The sequence below is a fragment of the Chenopodium album genome, chromosome 16, assembly GCF_948465745.1.
Source record: "Chenopodium album chromosome 16, dcCheAlbu1.1, whole genome shotgun sequence".
NCBI classification, from domain to species: Eukaryota; Viridiplantae; Streptophyta; class Magnoliopsida; order Caryophyllales; family Amaranthaceae; genus Chenopodium; species Chenopodium album.
In genome coordinates, this window is record NC_137849.1 from 36,288,351 (window position 1) to 36,315,203 (window position 26,853).

At 35.0% G+C, this 26,853-nt stretch overlaps 2 protein-coding genes and 1 long non-coding RNA gene across 4 annotated transcripts; 1 reads left to right on the forward strand and 2 right to left on the reverse strand.

The window, feature by feature from the left end:
• Positions 1 to 33: 33 nt before the first annotated feature.
• LOC145586425 (exocyst complex component SEC5A-like) lies at positions 34 to 10,363 on the reverse strand. 2 transcript variants are annotated; one of them, XM_081643266.1, is made up of 8 exons: positions 9,728 to 10,363; positions 6,425 to 6,582; positions 4,600 to 4,691; positions 4,101 to 4,295; positions 3,863 to 3,990; positions 3,610 to 3,768; positions 1,366 to 1,422; positions 34 to 314 (listed from the first exon to the last, which is right to left on the reverse strand). In XM_081643266.1, the coding sequence occupies exons 1-7, from the start codon at positions 10,133 to 10,135 to the stop codon at positions 1,408 to 1,410; spliced, it is 1,155 nt and encodes a 384-aa protein (XP_081499392.1). In that variant the 5' UTR covers positions 10,136 to 10,363; the 3' UTR covers positions 34 to 314; positions 1,366 to 1,407. The 2 variants fall into 2 exon arrangements, with proteins under 2 accessions (XP_081499392.1, XP_081499391.1); XM_081643265.1 differs by having other exon boundaries at positions 34 to 319; positions 9,728 to 10,360.
• A 1,312-nt stretch (positions 10,364 to 11,675) lies between these two features.
• Positions 11,676 to 13,064, reverse strand: LOC145586427 (uncharacterized). Its single transcript, XR_014100942.1, has 2 exons — positions 13,008 to 13,064; positions 11,676 to 11,961 (listed from the first exon to the last, which is right to left on the reverse strand). It is a non-coding gene; the product is annotated as an uncharacterized LOC145586427 (long non-coding RNA).
• Positions 13,065 to 13,951: 887 nt separating this feature from the next.
• On the forward strand, positions 13,952 to 14,694 carry LOC145584167 (uncharacterized). The gene is made up of 3 exons (XM_081641080.1): positions 13,952 to 14,237; positions 14,318 to 14,473; positions 14,537 to 14,694. The coding sequence occupies exons 1-3, from the start codon at positions 13,952 to 13,954 to the stop codon at positions 14,692 to 14,694; spliced, it is 600 nt and encodes a 199-aa protein (XP_081497206.1).
• The last annotated feature ends 12,159 nt before the right edge of the window (positions 14,695 to 26,853 follow it).

Here is a 26,853-nt window from a genome sequence, read left to right on the forward strand (position 1 = left end):
GCAACTATCAAAGACACACAGCGGAAGACCATCTTTAAAAACATTCAAAACGACTCAACTTCAAAAGTCAACCAACGAAAGTAAAGTCAAAGGAAAGTAAAACAAAGTCAACCTACAACTTGGAACCATTGTAGGCCCTTAACAAAACCGAACCAATTCAAAACCTTTGTGTTAGTATCACAAACATAATATAATAAAATAATTAAAGCAATAAACATATCATAAACTTATGGAAACTAGCATGATTCGCTCTTCACTCATGCCCATCATGAATATGCTTGATCCCCTTAAAAGTTTCTCTCTACTTGTTTCCACTACTCTGCATTAAAAATGGGTCATCATAGGGCCAAGGTAAAGATAAGGCCAACAAACACACAATCAGCAAAGCTGACTACATAAGCGTAACTAAACACACTAACATGCTTTCACCTATCAACACACAACTTACCTCGTCGCAACCTGTTTACAAGCACACAACATACGACAAGACTTCTCAAAATGATTCATTTAGCATTGATTACGCATCGAACGGATTTCCCCCTAACCTGCCCCAATAAAAGGGTACTAACACGGCAGCTAACCATACCAGTATAAAAGAACCACTCGTAAGTGGCGGAATTCCTGCGCATAATAATAAAAGGAAAATACAGCGTCCTGTACTCCCAGTAGAAGTTATGGCTAAATATAAAATCCTATAACTCCCCCCAAATGTTCATACTCAAGGTATATATGTTCCAAGAGTTTTGGTGCGTAATCTCTTTCATTTTACGTTATTTACATACTTGGTGATGATTCTCAAACCATAACACAATCAAACATTATAATTATCCAAACAATTAAACATTCCAATTTAATTGTTGAATAATTACTGACCACATAAAATTTAATGTTGAACCCTTTTTAAATCTACCTTGGCGTCAAAGACACCTTAAACGTGTAATGCGCCAAAATTCCTATCCCTCGGTGTTAGAAACACCTTAAGTACACAAAGGCACCAACATATAATTTATTCCTCATGTACATAGACACTTACATAGCTCCTTTCTCATTCTTATAGCATCAATAAAAATTATATGAACCATGATAAAATTCCTTTTTAATATTCTAAACCAAATTAAACATTTAGTTTAATTAAACATGCTCTCTATCATGTCAATAATAAAAGTGTGGTTCATATATAACATGTCAAAATATTTATTTTCATTCAACAATCTATCACAAATAATCCATGCTTCATAATTCAATCACCAACATCAACCAAATAATAAATTCCAACCAAAACTATCACAATACTATTTGGAATCAATTATTCAAAGCCTAGCATGTTCCTATATCACCAAATAAATACCAAGTACGCGAATGTACCTTGAATACGATCTTAAAATCGCCACGACTAATAGAAATCAGTCATTTGAAAGTCTCCTACAATCCAAAATCATAATATGACATTAAAAATCTACTCCACACAAATTTCCAGCAATATATACTCTTATTAAACCACTCATAATTTAATTAAAACAAGCTGGAAAATCAATTAAAACCTCTTACTTTAATGAGCTGAAAAATTATAATGAGACGAATCTATCAAGATCCCATATGACTACATTATTCCTCAATTAAATCACAATATGTGGACAAAGGAAAGTGCGTGCATTGTATAAAAGATTAAAAGTCCAAATGGTGCAAGTATAAAAGAACAAAGAGATTAATAGGATGAAAACCTTCCAAAATTCTTTAACTGCAATAATAAAGAATTTATTTAAGAAAATAAATAAAATTCACGCCATGCTGGCTGGCAAAGTGCATCATAAAACCTACAAGATGATGCTTCCAAAAATGTAAGAATGTCACAGTCTAGCATAGAGGATTTCCACCCCCTCCCCCCGCTCCAATGAAAGGAATTTTTTTTAAAAAAATTTGTGATTATTTAATATATCTACAAAGAGACAAAATGTTGCAAATGAATCTCAATTTTAAAGAGCAAAGGTGTCTATAGCCATAATAACAATTGATAGGAAGAGTATAAGGTAATGTTTTTTTAACCTAATATAAGGTTTTTAGTTATAAATTATAGGGAAATTATAATTGGTACACCATTGGGCTTTTATCAATGATACACCTGCTAAAGTTTTAATTATCAGCAGTACACCTATACTTTCAACTAATTAATTACAGTAAACATTATGTTAATTAAACGTTAGTAATAGGTTAATTACTTTCAATTTTAACCAATTTTAACTCTCTCCTTTTTTTTCCCTCCTTAATTTCCCTCCTATATTCAAAGTAATCCACACACCTTTGTCATCATAATATAAATGAAGCCCCCTCATTTTCTCTGATTTATGCAGCTTCTTTGGCTTTTTTTTTTTTTTAATTAACTCTATTATGCTTTACCCTCAATATATCAATACAAGCGACCATTATATCTCTTCCACATCAAACTATGAAATAAAGGAGGGTGGCTTTGTATATATATATATAATGACATGGTTCATGGGTGGGTTACTTTAAATATAGGAGGGAAATTAAGAAGGGGATTGGTCAAAATTACAAGTCATTAACCTATTACTAATGTTTAATTAACGAAATGCTTACTGTAGTTAATTAGATGAAAGTATATGTGTACTGCTGATAATTAAAACTTAAGCAGGTGTATCGTTGATAAAAGCCAAAACTTGGGGTGTAACAATGATAATTTCCCTAAATTATACTAGCTTTATTATTGTCTACTATATCCTTGTCTAGTTTGGTTTGGTTTGATCTATCTCCAGGTTTGACTGAAAAGTTTTCGTATGCTAATTTACATAAAATTATTATTATCAAGTGGGATTTTATTTGATGTCCTAATTTGTATTTTCTAGAATCTAGATAGCTAAGTCCGTAACTTTAATTAATATACAATATTCCATATATTTGGCAATAAGTAAGCATAAATAAAAAGGTCCGTTTTCATATGAATTTTTGTGGCTTGATTGTAAAAATAAACATCAGTATGTTCCTGAACAAATAATATATTGTCAAATTCCATATATTTGGCAGTATTTACACACACATACATAGATAAAACAAATAATAAAACCACTTCTCACATTTTACACACTATCTATCTTTTTTTTTCTTTGTTCTGAGATCAAAAAGAAACTAGCAGCAAGAGGCACACATCATAACTAGATAAAAAAAGATGCCCACTAAAGAGAAACCAATGTTACTTGGACTCGGATAAAGTGTCAAATTAGACACGGGTGTCCAAGCATCGGACTCGCCCATTTTCTTGAAAAAAGTTGTGTTTTTAGTTAAAAATGAAGTGTCCCAAGTGTCGGTGTCGGTGTCCGACACGTGTCGTGTCGACACGGACACGTGATGTAAATGAAAGAGTCCGAGTAACATAGAGAGAAACCATACATAGAGAAAATTTCCGGTACATTTTTCAACAATTAGACACTATGCACTAAACTTAAAAAAAAAAATAATAATAAAAAATAAAAAAAAAATTATTATAAAATTAATAATCAACAAAAACCATGTCACAAGATAAGCTTATTTTTTTAGACAGCAGAGTCAACAGGATCCAAAAATCACAAAGTAGAAAAAACGCAACTGTTAACATACATGAGATGGCAGCGCAATTGACTTTGCCTTCTTATACTCCCTAACCGCCAAATCATGTTCACCATTGCTGATACTAGCACGAATTGTACTAGGCAAGTTGAAGAGTGTGCGAAACCTCTGGAGCATTCCTTGAACAGACCTGATCTTCTCTGCTTGAGCCTGACATGCATAAATGCACATAAAGATCAATATGGCTCAGTGGCTCACGATGTGAATGAGAACATTTCAAACTAACAACATTCCTCATACTAACCTGCCTCTCAAACAGGGGCTCAAAAGCACAGGTAGCTTGTGAACTCACTCCTTGAATGATGTTATATAGGTGCATAGTCCCAGCACCCTCTGGGTCTTCTTCAATTCGTTTCAGCTTTGATTCAATATCTACTCAAAAATTTCCGCTGATAATTAGGCAATTGCAAAGCTAATACTACTTATGAATCAAATTGGGCAGCAATAATAGATAAAACAATCAGAATCCTGCACTAACATACCATCAATGGTTGTCTTGCATGAGACAAAACAATCAAAATTTTCCTTCACCAAATTTTTTCTCTGCTGAGTGCGGCCTTTAAGGTCTGTTTTAATAGCGTGAGCACCAGCCTCCAGATCAGCTGCACTTGTATCTTGGTGAATCCGAGAAAGGAATAACTTCGCATCAAATTTCTCTGAAAAATACGCCAGCTTTTCTGCAAAAAATCCAATAATCGTGAGGACACCTTAAATGTTATTCCCATGTAAACAGCCTATAAAAGAACATTTTTTTTAAAAAAAAAAACACATATATAGAAAGCCCCTAGGAGGCTAGGAGTACAAAAAGGAAGATAACTCAGTGCAGGTTATCATTGGTTAACTAGACCTTATTAAAGAATTTTGGAAATTATTAACAATCAAGGATATCGCATGAATCCAAATGTCACTTGGAAGTATGCTGAATTAATTCAATAAACTATAAATGCCTCCTCAAACAACAAGTCGAAATAAGATAGATACCACGAAGATCATTATTAATATTATCTCTTTCTCTCGAAGGAGAGCTGTCCGAAGTATCTGTTATAAGCTTCAATGTTCTGTTGTCTATTATCCTGCAAAAATGAAAAAAACTCGGGTTAGTATAGAGGGTTGTGAGGGAGGTCACCAGAGGAAGAATTGTGGAGTGGAGGGCTGCTGTAGAAGAGGAAGGGGGAAGGAAGAGATTATAGAAAATTATAGCCTAAGAGAATGTAACATGGGTCTCATATAATGCAGTTCTAGACAGTTTCTGTTATGTGGTAGCAGAACTTGACATTTCAAACAACCGATAACAAATTCAATAAGAATTGTTGCTGGTGATAATTGGTTATAAAAGACAAACACAATGACAATGAACTCGCAAAAACCCCACAAGTGACTTACACTCTTTCTTTTTTTACCTAGATCTTTTTATCTAACTTCGAACTTCCCATTTGGGGTTGGGGGGGGGGGGGGGGGGGGGGCAGTGGCGTATCCAGACATTCCAAAGAGTGGGTTCGGAGTTGTTAAAAAAATGAGTGAAAAATATATTAATTAAGATTCAATATATAACTTTAAATTTCATCGTACAAATGGATTACACTTAGAAAAATGAAGGAAAACATAAAAACGTTTTTCGAGGTTTCATACTTTGTTAGCATGTAAAAACACATCATCATCACTAACTCTAGGAAATAAGTCTCTCTCAAGACAAGTAACTAAAGTATTATTCAAGCAGGTTTCCCGACATGTTAGTTTCATGAAAAACTCTGAACTCATGGTGAAAACAAAAAAATCCAGAGTCAAAATTAACATCAAGGAAAATTCATATGATTATTAATTTATCCATAAGCAAGGACTGAATTCTAGCAGTCTAGTTTTTAATATAGTACATCAATAATACAACAAAATCAATCAAGTATCAAACGAAAATCTCTAAACAATCTAACATTTTAAGTTCAAACTCTAAAAACTCAATATTACACCCAAAAAAAAAAAAAAAAAAAAAAAAGAACTACATAGTATGTAAATTAGAAGTATATATCAATTATTAGTTACAATAATCCAACAAGTAAAATTATAACTCCACAATCAATCACCCAATTATATACTGTACTTATCAAATTAGCAATTCACAATTATCAATTTTTAAAAAGTTAACTTATGTACTGGGTTGATGGAAGGGTTTAGGAATTTGGGGGAAAATGGGGATGAAGAGAGAGAAAGTTTGAGGGTAGGCCCAGTACTCCAGTAGCCCCAATGGAATTGACTAAATGTTCCAAAAAAAATAAAAGTGAGGCTTTGTGGAATACTGGACTAGAACCTTTGATCTCCTACAATCCAATAGTTTGAGTTGCGCTTGCAAATGTTAAACAAATAACACCAATTATTAGTTTTAAACTTTTTTCAAAAAATCAGTGGGTTCAATGAACCCATCCTGTATCCACCCCTAGGGTGGGGGGGGGGGGTGGTATGCACTTATCTAGGTGATATGTAATTCCAACACTTTTAGTTTTGCACTATTCAGTTATTAACTTTGACCAATTTATTTATACTAATTTATTGAAAGCAAATCCATAAAAAGGTATGTTATCGAATTAGTTCAATTGAACACTTCTATAATAACAACTTTTTCTATTTTTTTTATTTATAGAAAATTAAAAATATTAGTGGTCAAAATTGTTCATTGGAAAGCATGCTAGTCAAAGCAGTGGGGGTGGGGGTGTTAGATAAGCAACAACAATCAGCATCACCAAAAGAGCATAAGCAATTACTAAGTGTAAGAAAACGTGAAAAGATTCTGAACATGACAGTCAAGAAAGATTACCCTAATCCTAGAGGATCAATACACTCCATGCCTCGTGGAAACGACTGTAAATTTGCCAGGCCCTTTTTGCCCAATGCTGAAGGCTTATGCTCAACTTTCGGAACCACTGGTACTGGTACTGCTCTAGCCTCACGCATCTCTCGAACTCTACGAGCAAGCTGACAAACAAATATCATTATTTTCATGATGACTGTCCAAAGTCTTTAACAGAACATAATACACTACCAACTGCTAGAATAATTGTCAGGAAACATAACAAGACAACAATCATATACAAAAACAGCATGCTTCATCAACCTAAAGAATAGATCTGACTCATCTGAGTCACAAGCACACAGCCCAAATGTACCAAGACAGAATAACAGAATAGAAAATTAACACATTGCAGAGGCAAAGTATCATTTTTAGAATAAGAAAAGGTTTGACCTAGGTTTCAAATGTACATAGCTTCTCTACCCCCTCCCCCCCCCCCCCCCCCCCAATGGACATATACTTCATGCCTTGTCTTATTTCTATTACCTCTTTTAACCATTTGCCTAGAGATTTTAAAAATAGAAGAACACCACCAAAACATAATTTTCTTTGTCAATAATGTATACTTCATATTTTTAATATGATAGGAAATATAAACATTGCGCTTTTCTTTTTTGTTGTTGTTAGAATTAATATTGTAGTCCTCTTCAGAGGAGAAAAAAAAAAAAAAAAAAAAAAAAAAAAAAAAGAGAGAAAGAGAGAGAGCATGAATTGAATTTGATCAGAGTTTGGATGCAGTTTAAAGAAGAGATTCACATGCTCCCTAGTCCACGTAGCCACATCTTGTTCGGAATCCAATGACAATAATAATGTTTGAAGAAAGTGATACACAACTCACACAAGGATGCACATAAGAGGCAAGAGAAAAAAGTGAGAGAGATGATGAGCTAAGAAGATAAAATGAAAGTGTCAAATGAAGATGCTTGCCAGGATTATGAGCACAAGTGAAATCACAAAAATTAAGGATGAGCACAATAACTCTTAATAATAGAGGCCAATATAATGTCAAGTAGAACCACAATTGAGTGCAACAATGAAGATTGGAATAATGCAGAACAGTTAATTATGAATCCACAGACGGGATATAGGAAACAAGAATCTTAATCTAACTTGGGTTAAATAACAAACACCTCAACAGTTATTTTTTATGATATATTGATCCACCAGGTCTCCCAAAGTAGACACTAGACAAGTAATATTTTGGAACTGTCCAAATCTTAAGACACATGGCAAATTCAAGCCAAAAGAAGAATAATATAGGTGTGCGAATGCATTCCCGTGAAAAGAAATTTGGTGGAGACAGTTGAGAGAAATTAAGGCTTATATTAACTACACTTGTGTTCAAGTATTGACAATGATACTCGATAACCATATCCGAGTCTATATAATAAGTCAGGTTCTAAAGCCCAACACTAACATGAACCCTAGCCGATTACAAAAGACACACCAGAGAAAGAAAGAAAACAATGTCACCCCGGGATAGAGGATAGAGAAAAGGAGTGATGAGAAAACAATATTATTATAGTAGTAAATTTGTCATATACTCATATGCTGAAAGGGGGTGGGTGGAGCTCTCTCTCTCTCTCTCTCTCTCTCTCTCTCTCTCTCTCTCTCTCACGGCCTATACATGCAATAGTGAACAACTGCGTTTCTCTCTCCTCGATTTATGGCTTATATGTGGCTTACACAAGCACCCGTATCCAACAGTTTTTCTCTCTCAATTTTTGGCTTGCATTCAAGTGCATCATGCATTCATGCCAAATCCTTGGTTTCTGGCTTACACAAGCAATGGTGTCCAAGTGCATTTCCTTCTCCTCACTGTCTAGCTTACAAAAGTAGTTGTGTCCGAGTGCATTTCTCTCTCCTCACTTAATGACTTATTGACTTACTTGTTACGTCTGACTCCAATTTGACAGAACTAACCTAGATTTGTACTAAAGTTAGGGTCGTGCATGTCAGCACGAGTATGAAAAGCTATCTACCGAGTCCAATTAACATTGATAGAGGAAATTGGTCACATAATAAGCACAAGAGACAAAAAACAACAGTAATATAAATCAAATTATCAATCCCCATTATAAATATTCTTCAGCAGTTTAATATATGATGCAATTAATCAGATTTTAAGCAAACTCACCACAAGCTAATAGCCAAACACCATGATTACAATATGTCAGAATTTGAGGCTAAGAGCCAACAACGCTGCACGCCACTCAACTGCATTTCATATATTACTATACAAGTGTTGTGGAGAAAAAGACAAATTCCCTAGTAAAATAGAAAAATGTTCATAAAGGCAAACATATAAGACCACATTCCGTCCTTGAAGGTTTCAATGGTATACCTTGAGGTTTAGTGAGCATACAGCAAGGTACCTTAGTATGTCAATCATATCTCACTGGCAACATAGAGAGGAAGTAGCAAATTTTCCTAATTCTGGCAACTCTGCAGATAACCCCCTTAATTTTAGAGGGAGCAATTTAGCTTCGTAAATTCACGCCATATTTCAATGTGCCTTCCGCTATTTATCTAATTTTTTGGGTATATTGTCACCAGGGAAGAAACATGACCTTATTGGATTGTGATAAACTCTGATAAAATTATGGAGATAAGTGGATAAACTCTGACATATACATAGTATGGTTAATAAGAATCTTCATAAAGTAACATAAGTTTCAAAGGAGATAAGACATACAGAATCCGCTTGCTGCCAATCATTAAAAATTTCATTTTAGGAGGGAGGGTGCTAGAGTGTTCTGACTTGCAACCTAAGTTAGCAACCCTGAATTTCTACTAATGTCATCCAGTTCTTCGTTTTTGACATCCCTAAATAAGACAAAAAAACGTTTCGCTAACTTCCTTGTCATGTTCTAAACAAAATTTCTTATCAACATTAATATTTCAAAAGAACAATTTGCTTTCCTTGAAATATAGCCAATCAAAGAGTGTTATAAGGATTTCAATATTGCTAAAATCAACAAAAGTTCCATTATTCACACTTCATTAAGCATAACCCGAGTTGTTGATCACATTCGATATTATGTCCCATTCCGAATTCCAATCACTACTCAGTTACACTATCAGAGTTTCAGAAAATTCCATAACTTGGCATAACAGCAAGATCACACATCGTGGCAATCACATTAACACTCAACACAAATCAACAAAACGAAAAGAACCCAAAAATTCCCAAATCATAAAACAGCTAAAAAAACACAATTAAACCCAAAATTAGCAAATGCAGCATCAAATCAAAGCTGAAAAACCTACCTCAGACTCATCCACACGCTTCCAGCTATCAGGCTCACCACCAGCCCACTGCGAATCGGCGTCATCCTTAGAAGCTTTAGCTCTACTCCTCCCCTTCCCACCACCACCACCACCTCCGCCGCCATAAGTAGACGCCTTCGACGACTCCTCATCACCCGAAGAAATACTCAACATCTCAACCTCAGAATCATCATCTTCATCCATAGACTTGGTATAATTCCTTTGTCTAGGGTTAGGGTTTTTACTCGCCGACAACGACCCTTTATTCGACGGCGGTTGGACGTAATTCGCAACAGGTTTGGACGATTTTGATGGGGGTTTCTGGTAATTGGAGTCTCGTTCAGCTTGTTCCTTCAATGCCATCTGAAGGAGCTCATCTTCGTCGAGATCTTCGCTGTCGGTCGACATTGAAGCTTGTTCTGCGCGTTAATGGAGGAATTGAGTAGAGGAAATTGGTAGATCTGGTGTTGCAGAGGTTGAGGAAGATGATGAAGAAGGATGATTTTTGGGTGTTGATTGATTAATAAAAATGGAGGAGAATTGAGGGAAAGTTCAAAGGTGGAGGAGAGAGAAGATTAGAAGAAATAAATTTGGAAAGGAAATTGTATTGTCTAATTGTAAATGCCACGTTTTTTACTCCTTTTGCCACGGTGGCATAATTGAAATACGTATTTTCTATTTTTTTTTTTTTTTTAATATTGGAGTACTTACGATGATCAAGATGATAGGTGGGTATAATTTTGCGAATTTCGCACTATATATGTATAATTTTGCGGATTTCGCACTATATATGTCTCAGTTGAAGTGGATATGGCCCATATGGGTATGATTTAGATGGATAATAGACGTGTATGGATATTAAAAGTCATACTCGCCATGAGTAGTGGGGATCAGGGGTGAAGCCAGGAATTTAGGAATCGAGGGGCCGATTCTTATATAAATTAAGAGCTATTAGGAAAAAAAAATGCAATTATTAGAAATTTTTAAATATCATTGTCAAAACTTGATCATCCCATATGTATATAGGTTTTTTAAGAAAAAAATACTAATGAAAAAATGTTATTATAATAAAAAGTTAGTTGGAAAAATAGGAAAGAAATGGCTTTAAGAAGAAGTAGAAGAGACCACATTATTTTCATATGTATATATTTAAAAAAAAATCAAAATCAAAATATATACATTTAAAATGATAGAAGGTAAAAAGCCAAAAAAAAAAAAAAAACTATAGATGAAGAATTGATCCCATGACAAGAAAACATTATTATGTCCTCCTCAAACCAACTAAACAACCCAACTTTACTATTATTTTGAGCTAACATTTATATTTATCTATAACTAGGTTGACATGATGGGCCAGGGAGGCCGGGCCTCCACCAGCCCCTCCCGTACCTCTGCCCCTGGTGGGGATGGTGGTTTTGATTATGCCTTGACCAACTCGATATCCACCTACCAACTCTTCATATCGACTCTTGTGTCTAATTTTCACTTTGTATTCATGACTATCTAAATATTTTTAAAATTAAGGAAATTTTGCATAAAACCACCTTTTAAATCTTTTTTTTTTGCAAAAAACCACCTTTTAAAAAAAATGGGTAATTAACCACCTATTTACAAAAAAAATGTTGCCAATTATCACCTAGTATCGGAAAAGAAGAGTTGACCCATTACTCCGGCGCTGATCCCGGTCACGTGCTTAACACGTGACCTTAAATGACCCTCTCTATTTCTCTCTCCCCTCATAAGTCACAAACATACTCACCTGAATAAATGGAGGCCAGCCAACAATAATCACCGTCGTCACAACCACCAGTGTAACACCCTATAAATTCCTTTCTTTTAAAATACCTGTTTTGCCCTGTTTAAAACTCAAAATAGGAAAATCTAAGACATTACCGCCACCGTGAAAACGGCTAAGGCAACTATCAAAGACACACAGCGGAAGACCATCTTTAAAAACATTCAAAACGACTCAACTTCAAAAGTCAACCAACGAAAGTAAAGTCAAAGGAAAGTAAAACAAAGTCAACCTACAACTTGGAACCATTGTAGGCCCTTAACAAAACCGAACCAATTCAAAACCTTTGTGTTAGTATCACAAACATAATATAATAAAATAATTAAAGCAATAAACATATCATAAACTTATGGAAACTAGCATGATTCGCTCTTCACTCATGCCCATCATGAATATGCTTGATCCCCTTAAAAGTTTCTCTCTACTTGTTTCCACTACTCTGCATTAAAAATGGGTCATCATAGGGCCAAGGTAAAGATAAGGCCAACAAACACACAATCAGCAAAGCTGACTACATAAGCGTAACTAAACACACTAACATGCTTTCACCTATCAACACACAACTTACCTCGTCGCAACCTGTTTACAAGCACACAACATACGACAAGACTTCTCAAAATGATTCATTTAGCATTGATTACGCATCGAACGGATTTCCCCCTAACCTGCCCCAATAAAAGGGTACTAACACGGCAGCTAACCATACCAGTATAAAAGAACCACTCGTAAGTGGCGGAATTCCTGCGCATAATAATAAAAGGAAAATACAGCGTCCTGTACTCCCAGTAGAAGTTATGGCTAAATATAAAATCCTATAACTCCCCCCAAATGTTCATACTCAAGGTATATATGTTCCAAGAGTTTTGGTGCGTAATCTCTTTCATTTTACGTTATTTACATACTTGGTGATGATTCTCAAACCATAACACAATCAAACATTATAATTATCCAAACAATTAAACATTCCAATTTAATTGTTGAATAATTACTGACCACATAAAATTTAATGTTGAACCCTTTTTAAATCTACCTTGGCGTCAAAGACACCTTAAACGTGTAATGCGCCAAAATTCCTATCCCTCGGTGTTAGAAACACCTTAAGTGCACAAAGGCACCAACATATAATTTATTCCTCATGTACATAGACACTTACATAGCTCCTTTCTCATTCTTATAGCATCAATAAAAATTATATGAACCATGATAAAATTCCTTTTTAATATTCTAAACCAAATTAAACATTTAGTTTAATTAAACATGCTCTCTATCATGTCAATAATAAAAGTGTGGTTCATATATAACATGTCAAAATATTTATTTTCATTCAACAATCTATCACAAATAATCCATGCTTCATAATTCAATCACCAACATCAACCAAATAATAAATTCCAACCAAAACTATCACAATACTATTTGGAATCAATTATTCAAAGCCTAGCATGTTCCTATATCACCAAATAAATACCAAGTACGCGAATGTACCTTGAATACGATCTTAAAATCGCCACGACTAATAGAAATCAGTCATTTGAAAGTCTCCTACAATCCAAAATCATAATATGACATTAAAAATCTACTCCACACAAATTTCCAGCAATATATACTCTTATTAAACCACTCATAATTTAATTAAAACAAGCTGGAAAATCAATTAAAACCTCTTACTTTAATCCCAATTAATGGGTAATCAAAATTCCTTCAAGAAACTTAATTTTTAGCTTACTAACAAAATTTCCAGTAATATTAATTCATGAAAACTTGCTGTAATTATGCTTTAAAACCCTCATATTAAAGGTTTAAACCACCTAAATCATATTCCTTCAATAATCAATTATTTACAAATCTAGGGTTTCAAAATTGGGGCTTTTCAATTAAAATTAAAATCTGAAAATTAATTTGCATCATACTTAAAATCAATCATCGTAAAACCATCACAAAACTCATAATTTATAATTAGATCTAGGATTTAACAAAAGAAAAATAAAAATGAATAATTTTTTTTTCAAAAGGGTGGCCGGACAGCACCCACGGCACCACAGCCGGCTGCTGCCGTGCTGCTGGTGGCGCCGCCGCTGCTGCCGGTAGTGGCCGGTACCCCACCGATGGTGTGGTGGTGGCCGGCGGCGGTGAGTACCGGGGAAGGGGAAAAGAAAGAAAAAAGAAAAAGAAATAAAGGAGAAGGGAGAGAAAGTTTACTTTTCAATTATGTATTGTCACCTAAAATTTTCTTGAACCATTCATTGTATCATTGTATTATTGTATGTACCGTAAAGTCTATAAATTGTAGTTACTTTGGTACTCAACTTCACCCACCAAACAATCAACTCTTTCTCCATTCTTCAAACACTTAACCAATTACCACTATGTCAGATTACAACCCCCCTAACACATTTGGTGAATCATACAATGAATTGTGTTATTCATATATGGAGGAAAACACTTCCATGAGTTCAGTAGATAATATCCTAAACGATGTCATAGAAGCAGCTTCTTCCTCAAATGTTAGAAAAACGAGAAAGAAGCGAGAATACACAGAGAGATACCGTGAGGAAGGTCATGAGCGTATATGGAATGATTATTTCTCAAATAACCCGGTTTATAATGAACAACAATTTTGCCGGAGGTTTCGAATGAGAAAGGAGCTATTCATTCGCATTGTGAAGGATCTTGAAAATAAATATCCATATTTTCAACAAAAAATTGATGCCATCGGTAGAACTCACTGTCACCCCTACAAAAATGCATTGTTGACATTCGAATGTTGGCTTACGGAGTGGCTGGTGATGCTGTAGATGACTACGTGCGTATTGCTGGAGATACAACCCTTCAATGTTTGAAGAATTTCTGTAAAGGGGTGATCAAGATTTATGAAGCTCAATATTTACGTAGGCCCACTGTCGATGATGTCCGGCGTCTTCTCCGAGTGAAAGAGGCCCGTGGATTTCTTGGTATGCTAGGAAACATCGATTATATGCACTAGCAATGGGAGAAATGTCCAATTGTACGGCAAGGCATGTACACTCGAGGTGATCAAGGGGTCCCTACCATGATATTGGAAGCTGTTGCTTCCAAAGATTTATGGATTCGGCATGCCTATTTTGGTGTTGCAGGTTCTAACAATGATATCAATGTATTGGATCAATCTCTAATATTTGATGAGATTCTTTAAAGCCGAGGCCTTGACATTCAATACATAATAAATGGAACAATGTGCATGTTGAAGCTTAAAGGTTTTGATGATGATGAACTCAAACTAAGCAAACTTCAACTAATAAAGTTTTTTCTAAGTGTTGTAATTAGAAAAGGTGAAGTAGACTTTGGAAGTGGAAGAGTAACCTAATCTAAGAAGACATGAAGGGATTCCAAGGAAAGGTTAAACAAGATAGAAGAAGAGTTCTCTAACAGGAACTTGAAGACATCAAGTTGAAGCGTTGACTTGGTCTGCGTTGAAGACAACAAGTTTCATTAGAACTTGGCCTGAGAAGTTCCAGTTCAGAACTGGAGTGCAAGTGATAGTAGGAACTTAGTCCTGGATTGCGTGAAGCCCAAGTATCCTAGTTTATAGAATATTGGCGAAGCAAATTAGTTTTGTTAAGTTTTTATCTTTAAGATTTGTTGTAATTGTGTTTGTTAGGTTTACGCGTGAGACTTTTTAGAAACGTGACAAATGAGCTTGACAAGATTTTAAAATAGGAAAGTTTATAAAAGATAAGTTTTTAAGAAAAGATTTTCTAAAACGATTTATTTCTTAAAAACGGATTATCAAAAGATATTATTCTTTTGGTGATTTATCTTTGATAAGTTTTCTAAAAATATTTTCTTCCAAAATGATTTACATAAAACCGTGTTTTAGGATTTTGGTATATTAACATATTTATCTTTTGAAAACCCTACTTTCTATACAAGTAAGTCCTGTATAAATAGTAGAGATCTCATTTCATTATTCCTCTGTGAGTTTTATGCGTGAAGAAATCAAAGTGCGCTTAATTGTGTAAGTGTGCCAAGTTCATAACTTTGTCATATTAGTTTCGGGTTTCATGCGTAGCTTACCTCTCATATACTAAGGGTCAATAATTTGTATTGGTTGGGTTCTTGGGTGTGTATGTGTAACTTATCTTTGCATACAGTTGTGTAGGCTTCTAGGTTGAAGCTGAGTGTGTAGTGCTCAGGGAGTACGAGTGAATCTAAGTCAGGGACTTAGGTTGGGTAGGATAGGGTCCTACTGTGTAGCAAGTTCAGTCTAGAACTTGTGAGTAAAGGTCTAAGTATAATGGGTTGTAACTTGTGTGTTTGCCTTATTATAGTGAATTGGTTTGGCTTTGGAAATCCCTTAGAAGGGTCGAGGTTTTACTTCCAGTTGGGCCCTGGAAAATTTCGAGGTAACCGCAACCAATGACAAAAATGAGGTAGTTCCTAAACTTATTTCTGATTTTGATAAAGAAGATTATCAGAAACTTGAGTTAAATGCTTTAGTTATCAAATATTTGCATTGTGGTCTTAGACCCCCATGAACATAACTGAATCATGGGATGCAAGACTACTAAACATATTTGGGGTCTACTAGAAGTTACTCATGAAGGTACAAACGAGGTAAAACGTTCCAAAATTGATTTATTAATGTCAAGATATGAGAGGTTTGAAATGCAATCTAAGGAATCCATAGAGGAAATGTTTACTAGGTTTAATGAAATAATTAATGAACTAAGTTCCCTTGGCAGGCACATTCCTATAGATGAACAGGCTAGAAAGATCTTAAGGAGTCTACCACAAGATGAACGATGGAGATCCAAGGTTACTGCAATGCAGGAATCCAAGGACTTTACAAAATTCAATATGGAGCAGCTACCAGGATCATTGATGACCCATGAACTTCACTTGAGTTCCAATGCTGAAAGTTCCAAGAACAAGAGTCTTGCTCTTAAAGAACAAGAAAGATTCAGATGAATCTGAAGTTGATGAGGAAGAGATGGCGATGCTAGTAAGAAGGTTCAAGAGGATGATGAACAACAGGAAGTTTGACAGGAACAAGAAGGTTGCGAGTTCCAAAGACACTACCTACCTGTTTCAAGTGTGGCTCAAAAGATCACTTCATAAGAGACTGTCCAGTAAAGGAGAATGACAAAGGGAAGTTCAAAGGAAAAGATCAAGCTAAGGAGTCCAAAGTCTATAAGCATTAATTCACAAAAGAAAACGTGAAGAAAGCTATGATGGCAGCATGGGGAGACTCAAATTCAGAAGAAGAAGAAGAAGACCAACCATCAGAAGAAATGACACATCTATGTCTTATGGCTAAGACCGATGAAAAGGCCAAATTACAAGAATATGAGGATGAGTTATGGTACTCTTTTAACGAATTAAGACATTTCTCTAAAGAAAATTTGATACATGTTGTGTTAGATATTCAGGAGGATTTAAAGGAACTCCACAGAGCTAAAGCACAAAGTGACAAGGCACTTGACACTTACAAAGAACACAGTAAATGGATGGACATTATGAAATTTGATATTCAAAATAGGTTCTTTAGTCTTTTTGATGACAACATAAATTTAAAAGAAAATCTAGAAAGACTAAAACATGATAACACTCTTTTGAATGTGGAACTGTCTTTGTTAAAAATTGGTGAAGCGGTTCCTAACTTTGAAGTTCCTCTTCGTGATCAGTATCCAAACTTTGAAAAGTTAAAATCTGATTTAGAAGAATTAAAAATGGATAAACTAATCTTGAGGGGGAACTTGAAAGAGTTAGGAAAGGTAAACAACCCATTGAATACAATGTGCCTGACTGGATTGTTAATGCCCAAACCAAGAGAACTAAAGGTTTGGGATATAAGAAAAAGTTCCAGAAAGAAAAGAAGTATGTTAACTTGCCAAGTAGTATTGTCTGTTATTTCTGTAGTAAAACTGGACATAAGCAAGCTAAATGTCCCAAGAAAGAAAAGAGCACATTAAAGAATGAAAATCATGTTAAAAAGATATGGGTTAGGAAATCTGATTAAACATCTGTTACACAGGAACCCAAGGAAACCTGGGTTCCTGACACTAACGTTTGATTCTTCATGCAGGTTCCAGTGAAGGGGAACAACACTTGGTACCTCGATAGTGGTTGTTCTAAGCACATGACTGGAGATAAATCTGGATTTCTCTCACTGGATGCCTACTATGGTGGAACTGTGACCTTTGGTGATAATATGAAAGGTGATATAATTGCTATTGGAAAAGTAGGAAGGTCAAGTTCCTATGCTATTGATAATGTATTTTTAGTCGAGGGTCTCAAACACAATTTGTTAAGTATTTCACAGTTTTGTGACAAAGTTAACTCTGTTAGCTTTACCTCTAATAAATGCAAAATCATTCACAATGACACTAGGAACATTATATTAAAAGGAACTCGTAAAGGGAACACATATATTGTGGATCTCAACGAGGTTCCCAACAACAGTTTGACATGTCTTAGTGTTATTGAGGATGATCCTCTTTTGTGGCATAAAAGATTTGGTCATGCAAGCTTTACCTTTCTTGATAAGCTTAGATTCAAGGAATTAGTAGAAGGGCTTCCTTGTATTAAGTTCCTATATGATAAAGTATGTTACGCATGTGTCAGAGGTAAACAGACTCGAGGTTCTTTCAAATAAAAAAAATGGTAAGCACCAATAGACCTTTGGAACTTGTTCATATTGATCTTTGTGGTCCAATGAGGATCCAAAGTAGAAGTGGTAAGAGATATGTAATGGTTATTGTTGATGATTACTCAAGGTTCACTTGGGTGTTCTTTCTTGTTAGCAAAGATGAAACGTTTGATGAGTTTGTTGCTTTTGTGAAGAAAGAACAGAGAAGAACAGGTAATCCCTTGGTGCATCTAAGGTCAGATCATGGAACAGAATTTGAAAACTCCAAAGTTTGATGAATTCTGAACAAAACATGGAATGGATCACAACTTCACTACCCCAAGAACTCCACAACAAAATGGAGTAGTTGAACGCAAGAACAGAAACCTTGAGGACATGGCTAAGACAATGTTGATCTCAATTGGTTTGCCTAGGAACTTTTGGGCAGAAGCAGTGAATGCAGCTTGTTACATCCTAAATAGAGTATCAGTCAGAGGCATCACCAACAAGACTCCCTATGAACTCATTAAAGGGAGAAAGCCTAATATTTCTTACTTTAGATCTTTTGGTTGTAGATGTTTTGTTCATAACAATGGTAAAAGAAACTTGGGAAAGTTTGATGAACGTAGTGATGAGGCAGTATTCCTAGGATATGCCTCAAACAGTAAAGCTTATAGAGTTTATAATAAGAGAACAAAGTGTGTTCAAGAGTCTGTACATGTGATTTTTAATGAAACTGAACAATTGACTGATGTACAGGAAGATGATGACGATTTCAAAATAGGACTTGTACGAAAAAGTGATCCAGATGAAGAATCAACATCATCAAAGAAGTAGCATGTAGAAAATGAGGGTGAGCAAAACACTGAAGAAAATGGTGAGAAAACAACAGAAGATGCACAAGGATCTCCAGCTCAAAACCAAGATCAAGAGCAACCGAAAGTTCCAAAAGAAGTTCAAGCTGAATCATAAGATGAAGTTCCAACAGAAGTACCAGTCAACAATAATCAATAAAGGTTGTATCCAATCAAGGACTTCGCACCAAAGTCTTGGATGCATCAGAAATCACATCCAGTTGATGCAATCATGAGCGATATCACTAAAGGAACTCAAACCAGATCTCAACTTAGGAACTTCTGTGCATTTTATGCATTCCTTTCCTCCATGGAACCTAAGAACTATGTAGAAGCTTTAACTGATGCTGACTGGATTAATGCTATGCTAGCTGAGCTAAATGAATTTGAAAGAAATAAAGTTTGGCATCTGGAACCTAGACCAACTGATCAAAAGACAATTGGATTGAAATGGGTATTCAGGAACAAACTAGATGAACATGGTATTATTGTCAGGAACAAAGCAAGATTGGTTATACAAGGTTTCAATCAACGGGAAGGAATAAACTATGAAGAAACATTTTCTCCAGTGGCCAGGTTAGAGGCTATTGGCTTACTTATTGCCTTTGCTGCTTATATGGAATTTAGGCTGTACCGAATGGACGTAAAATGTGCATTTCTAAATGGTTTATTAAAAGAAGACGTCTATGTGGAACAACTTCCTGGATTTGAAAATCCAGAGTTTCCAAACCATGTTTACAAGCTTGACAAATCCCTTTATGGACTTAAGCAAGCTCCCAGAGCATGGTATGAAAGACTATCTAAGTTCCTTTTGGAAAATGGTTTTAAACGTGGTAAAATTGATAAAACTTTGTTTTTAAAATCAAATGAAACTGATATTTTAGTTGTACAAATTTATGTTGATGATATAATTTTTGGTGCAACTAATAAATCTCTGTGCAAGTACTTTGCTAACCTTATGAGTGGAGAATTTGAGATGAGCATGATGGGAGTATTAAACTTATTTCTTGGTTTGCAAATTAAGCAAACGGAGGAAGGCATTATGATTCATCAATAGAAGTTCATTCAGGAACTGGTGAAGAAATACAAGCTTGACAATGCAAAACCAAATAAAACTCCTATGGGTATAGCTACAAGATTGGATGAAGATCCATCTGGAACTTGCATAGATCCAACTACGTATCGAGGTATGATTGGATCCCTACTTTACTTAACAGCTAGTAGACCTGACATATCTTTTAGTGTAGGTTTATTTACCAGGTTCCAAGCTAATCCAAAGGAGTTTCACCTAAAAGTAGTAAAGAGAATCCTTCGTTACTTAAAAGGAACTGATGATTTGGGTCTCTTCTATCCTAGAAGTGACTCATTTGATTTAAATGGATTTACTGACGCTGACTATGCAGGTGATTTGGTTAGTAGAAAAAGCACATCAGGTATAGCACAATTTCTGGGACCGTGTTTGGTTACTTGGGGTTCCAAGAAGCAAAACACAGTTGCTTTGTCTACAGCTGAAGCTGAATATGTAGCTGCAGCAGCTTGTTGTTCCTAAATGTTATGGATAAAGAAACAGGTTAGAGATCTTGGTATTCTATTTGAATGTGTTCCTATTTATTGTGATAATACTAGTGCAATCTGTATTTCTAAAGATTCGGTTCAACATTCAAAGGTCAAACATATCCACATTAGGCATCATTTTCTAAAAGATAATGAGTAGCAAGGGTATATTAAGCTGATTGGAACTTGGGATGATCAAGTTGACTTGATTGCTTCTAAAGTTCCAAGATATGGCAAAATCAGAAATAATGTAAATAGAGCAAAAAGAGCATCTAGCACAATTATGATGTGCTAAACATAGCTGAAATGTCACCGTTGGTGAATTCCTAAAGGTTAGTTCATAAAAACTTTACTACGTGTGTAATTAGTAATGTACATTGCATATGTGTAGAAAGCATGTTTTCTTTTTGGTAATTAATTATTTTTAGAAATAAATTGAATTTAGAAAGAGAACGAATTTTGGAAAATATCCTATTTAAAATTTGAAAATTAATTGAATTTGTTCAATTGAATGACTGAACAGTAAAACCCTTCAAATCCTTCACGCCACTTTATTAAATATAAAGCATCTTTCACCCACCTCTTTACTCTACTATCAAATCAAATTAAACCGCTCAGTAAAAACCATCAAACCTTCTCAAAACCCTTAAACCTTGAAACAGTGGCCATTATAACTTCAATTAGCTCTTTCGAAAATTCCCAAAACGAGCCAAAATCAGAACCCGAAATTGTGTCACCCCTGGCCACGGTATCCTACAAAGAACAAGAGAAAACCCAAGACGAAACTGCACCAACCTCTTCCACTTCAAATAAAAACCCTAGAGAGAAGACTTCGAATGTTGAGGAAGTGGAAACCTCTGATATCTTTCAAAGATTGAGAGAGTGGAAAGAAAAGAAGGACAAAGGAAAATCAATAGAGGAACACATCAAAGAGGTTGAGGACTTTGTGGCTGGAACTGTGGAGTTAGAGGGGGAAGACGATCCAATGGAGGAGGAAATTACGGCTGATCAATCAGAGCATGAAGCTCAAGTAGGAAGGTATGTAGTTGGTCATAGAATTGATTTAACTTGGTGTAGGAAGGCTAGATTTCTGGAATTTTTAGATTTAATTAAGTTTCAGGGTTGGGAGTTTTTGTTGTCTAGAGCTTCAAACAATTTCATGTGCCCAATTGCCATGAATGAATTCTGTAAAAAATTTTAAGTGAAACAAGGGGTAATTTTGAGTGAGGTTTATGAAATAAAAATTGAATTTGATGTGAAAACCCTAGGTAAAATTCTGAAAGCTCCAACTGAGGGTTATAAGACTTATGTCAAGGGAAAATCAAGCATAAAGGAGGGAAATTATCTGGTTGGTGATATAGTTGAATCATTGGGAGGCAAAAGGGGGAAGAACACCATGAGTCACAATGACTTGAGCCCTATGAACAAATTGTTGTTTAATTTGGTCAAGAAAACCATACTGCCTCGAACCCAGAAGAAGAGTGAAGCATGTCTAATGGACATGGCTGTCATTTTTTGTTTGAGTAAGAAGATTAAAAACAACTTTCCTTCCCTTATGTATCAACATCTTGCTCACTTTGTTCCTGGCAAGAATAAAGTCGGTTATGGAGCTATTTTATCTAATGTGTTTGAATCACTTCGGGTGATTCTAAAGGGGAATTATGGAGCACTAGATGAGAAGCCAAAAAATGTGATAAATGATGAGACTCTGCTTGGAATCAGTTTGAAAGTTGTGGATGGAAAATTTAAAAGGGTTGAGGAAAAGAAAGAGAAGACCAGTGGGAAGGAGAAGGCAGTTCCAGAGGAACCTGTACGAAAGAGTAGGAGGCTGTCTGCCAGTGCTTTTCCACAGACAAGTATGGAACAACCTCTGGAACTGTATGAGGAAGAAGAGAAAGTAACGGCAGGACAGATTGCTGAGTTATCTAACAGAGCTGAAGTTGCAGAGAGGCAATTCAAAGAGGCTACAGGGAAGATTCAGAAGCTGGAAAGAGGAGTACAGGGACTTGAGAAGAGTCTTAGGGAATAGAAGGTGGAGTTCCAGAAGGCTATCAAGAACTTGGAAGATAAACTAGAGGCAAGCATTGCACATCATAAGGAGGACAACAAGAAGATTCTTGAGTTCCTTAAGAGTTAATTCAGTTTATATCTCTTCAGCCTACCCTAACTTTAGCCTATCTCAGCCTAGCCTTAATCTTGTCTTTCTTCTATTTTAGTCATGAACAATTTCAGTTTTATTTTGTGAAAATTTGAAAATATTTTGGTTTGTAATCAGATTAAGCAGGATTATCTTTTGTTTTTAAAATGAGTGTTTGGAACTTTGCATATACATGTGTGTTTTGTATGTTATGAAAGCATGTGCAGGAAAGTGGAACTAAATGAAGGGGATATAGTAGCGCTACCTTCGTTTTCCACACTCGATGAATTGCTTGTGGGGCTGTGGCTAGATGCTTAATAACTTGAAGTGTAGGACTTTTTAATAATGCCAAAAGAGGGAAAAGAAGAAGCAAACTTGAAGGCTGAAGTTGTTCTGGGTTTCAGTTGATAAAGTATCAGAAGTTTCTGTGATGCTGTTGTGTTTTAGTTTAGCTTTATAGTTCTTGTTCTGTTTTTTTTTGTTTGTTTTGTTTTAGTTCTGTCTGTTCTATTTTTTTTACTCTTTTGTGTGTTTTATTTATGTTTTGATTATTGGTTTTCTATCAATAAATTAAAAATTACAAACATACGTCCTTCTATATTATTTAACTTTCCTTAGAAGTTTGCTAATGTTTGTCATCATCAAAAAGGGGGAAATTGTTGAAGCTTAAAGGTTTTGATGATGATGAACTCAAACTAAGAAAACTTCAACTAATAAAGGTTTTTCTAAGTGTTGTAATTAGAACAGGTGAAGTAGACTTTGGAAGTAGAATAGTAACCTAATTTAAGAAGACATGAAGGGATTCCAAGGAAAGGTTAAACAAGATAGAAGAAGAGTTCTCTAACAAGAACCATCTGAGTTTCCTGACAGGAACGTTCCCTAATAGGAACTTGAAGACAGCAAGTTGAAGCGTTGACTTGTTCTGCGTTGAAGACAACAAGTTTCATTAGAACTTGGCCTGAGAAGTTTCAGTTCAGAACTGGAGTGCAAGTGACAGTAGGAACTTAGTCCTGGATTGCGTGAAGCCCAAGTATCCTAGTTTACAGAATATTGGCGAAGCAAATTAGTTTTGTTAAGTTTTTATCTTTAAGATTTGTTGTAATTATGTTTGTTAGGTTTACGCGTGAGACTTTTTAGAAACGTGACAAATGAGCTTGACAAGATTTTAAAATAGGAAAGTTTATAAAAGATAAGTTTTTAAGAAAAGATTTTCTAAAACGATTTATTTCTTAAAAACGGATTATCAAAAGATATTATTCTTTTGGTGATTTATCTTTGATAAGTTTTCTAAAAATATTTTCTTCCAAAATGATTTACATAAAACCGTGTTTTAGGATTTTGGTATATTAACATATTTATCTTTTGAAAACCCTACTTTCTGTACAAGTAAGTCTTGTATAAATAGTAGAGATCTCATTTCATTATTCCTCTGTGAGTTTTATGCGTGAAGAAATCAAAGTGCGCTTAATTGTGTAAGTGTGCCAAGTTCATAACTTTGTCATATTAGTTTCGGGTTTCATGCGTAGCTTACCTCTCATATACTAAGGGTCAATAATTTGTATTGGTTGGGTTCTTGGGTGTGTGTGTGTAACTTATCTTTGCATACAGTTGTGAAGGCTTTTAGGTTGAAATCATATATAATTATAATTTTAAAGTGATGAGCAAAGCTGTCTAGTATTAAAGGGACAAGAAAATTAGGCTAGCCCCACCTATTAAGGAATTTTGAGTTGATATCGGAAATCAATAAAACAGTCTTTATTAAAGTAAATTAAATATGCGGGGTAGTGCTTTTTAAACTTGTGGTGTTGTGGTACTACAAAATATTAGTTGTAATAGTATTTCAAATGGATGATACTTTAGAGGCTTGTGGTGGTTGAGATCAGCAAATTTTACTGATCCCTAATTCCTATCCCTCGGTGTTAGAAACACCATAAGTGCACAAAGGCACCAACATATAATTTATTCCTCATGTACATAGACACTTACATAGCTCCTTTCTCATTCTTATAGCATCAATAAAAATTATATGAACCATGATAAAATTCCTTTTTAATATTCTAAACCAAATTAAACATTTAGTTTAATTAAACATGCTCTCTATCATGTCAATAATAAAAGTGTGGTTCATATATAACATGTCAAAATATTTATTTTCATTCAACAATCTATCACAAATAATCCATGCTTCATAATTCAATCACCAACATCAACCAAACAATAAATTCCAACCAAAACTATCACAATACTATTTGGAATCAATTATTCAAAGCCTAGCATGTTCCTATATCACCAAATAAATACCAAGTACGCGAATGTACCTTGAATACGATCTTAAAATCGCCACGACTAATAGAAATCAGTCATTTGAAAGTCTCCTACAATCCAAAATCATAATATGACATTAAAAATCTACTCCACACAAATTTCCAGCAATATATACTATTATTAAACCACTCATAATTTAATTAAAAAAAGCTGGAAAATTAATTTAAAACCTCTTACTTTAATCTCAATTAATGGGTAATCAAAATTCATTCAAGAATCTTAATTTTTAGCTTACTAACAAAATTTCCAGCAATATTAATTCATGAAAACTTGCTGTAATTATGCTTTAAAACCCTCATATTAAAGGTTTAAACCACCTAAATCATATTCCTTCAATAATCAATTATTTACAAATCTAGGGTTTCAAAATTGGGGCTTTTCAATTAAAATTAAAATCTGAAAATTAATTTGCATCATACTTAAAATCAATCATCATAAAACCATCACAAAACTCATAATTTATAAATAGATCAGGATTAAACAAAAGAAAAATAAAAAAGAATAATTTTTTTTTCAAAAGGGTGGCCGGACAACAGCCACGGCACCACAGCCGGCTGCTGCCGTGCTGCTGGTGGCGCCGCCGCTGCTGCCGGTAGTGGCCGGCGCCCCACCGGTGGTGTGGTGGTGGCCGGCTGTGGTGAGTGCCAAAAAGGGGAAGGGGAAATGAAAGAAAAAAGAAAAATAAATAAAGGAGAAGGGAGAGAAAGTTTACCTTGGGTATTCTCCACTCTACACAAAGTTTACGTTGAAGTTTAAAGGTTTTGATGATGATGAACTTAAACAAAGCAAACTTCAAACTAATAAGAGTTCTCTAAGTGTTGTGACTAAGACAGGTGAAGTTGACTTTGGAAGTGAAAGAGTAGCCTAGCCTTTGAAGACTCATAAGAAAACTCAAGGAAAGTTAAGGAAGATAGAAGAAGAGTTCCTTTACAGGAACTAACGAAATTCCTTAACAGGAACCTGAAGACATCAAGTTAAGGAATTGACTTGGTCTGCGTTGAAGACAGTAAGTTTTGGAAGAACTTGGCCTGCGAAGTTCCAGTTTGGAACTGGAATGGAATTGACAGCAGGAACTTAGTCTTGGACTGCGTGAAGCCAAGTATCCTACATGATCAGAGTGTTGGCGCAACAATTCGGTTTTAATGAAGTCCGTATCTTTTAGAATTGCTGTAAATAAGTTAAGTAGGTTTACGCATGAGATTTATTAGAAACGTGACAAAAGCTTGGCAAGCTTCTTAAAATTGGAAAGTTTAAAAAAGATAAGTTTTTAGCAGAAGATTTTCTTAACAAGATTTATTTTCTTGAAAACCGGTTATCAAAAAGATATTATTCTTTGAAGATAATTTATCTTTGATAAATTTCCTAAAATATTTTCTTCTAAAAGATTTACTTAAAAACCGTGTTTTTGGATTTTGGAAAATTAACATGTTTATCTTTTGAAAACCCTACTTTCTATACAAGCAAGTCTTGTATAAATTGTAGAGATCTGAATTCATAATTTTCTGTGAGTTTATGCGTGAAGAAATCGAAGTGTGCTTAATTGTGTAAGTTTGCCAAGTCTATATCTTTGTCATATTGGTTTCGGGTTTCATGCGTAGCTTGCCTCTCATATAGTAGAGTCTATACTTTGGTTGGGTTCTTGGGTGTGTATGTGTATTCATCTTTGCATACAATAGTGTGAGCTTCTAGGTTGAAGCTGAGCGAGTAGTACTTAGGGAGTACGAGTGAGTCTAAGTCAGGGACTTAGATTGGGTAGGATAGGGTCCTACTGTGTAGCGAGTTCATTCTGGAACTTGTGAGTATAGGTCTGATTATAATAGGTTTGTAACTTGTGAAGTTTGCCCTATTATAGTG

Excerpts from the sequence above, each read along its gene's own strand:
- LOC145584167 (XM_081641080.1), top strand. The coding sequence starts at position 13,952 with ATGGAGGAAAACACTTCCATGAGTTCAGTAGATAATATCCTAAACGAT. Across the intron at positions 14,238-14,317 it reads ACAAAAAATTGATGCCATCG|ATGACTACGTGCGTATTGCT; the intron begins GTAGAACTCACT and ends GTGATGCTGTAG. Across the intron at positions 14,474-14,536 it reads AGAGGCCCGTGGATTTCTTG|GCATGTACACTCGAGGTGAT; the intron begins GTATGCTAGGAA and ends TTGTACGGCAAG.
- LOC145586425 (XM_081643266.1), bottom strand. The coding sequence starts at position 10,135 with ATGTCGACCGACAGCGAAGATCTCGACGAAGATGAGCTCCTTCAGATG. Across the intron at positions 4,692-6,424 it reads ATTGATCCTCTAGGATTAGG|GATAATAGACAACAGAACAT; the intron begins GTAATCTTTCTT and ends TCATTTTTGCAG. Across the intron at positions 4,296-4,599 it reads TATTAATAATGATCTTCGTG|AAAAGCTGGCGTATTTTTCA; the intron begins GTATCTATCTTA and ends GATTTTTTGCAG.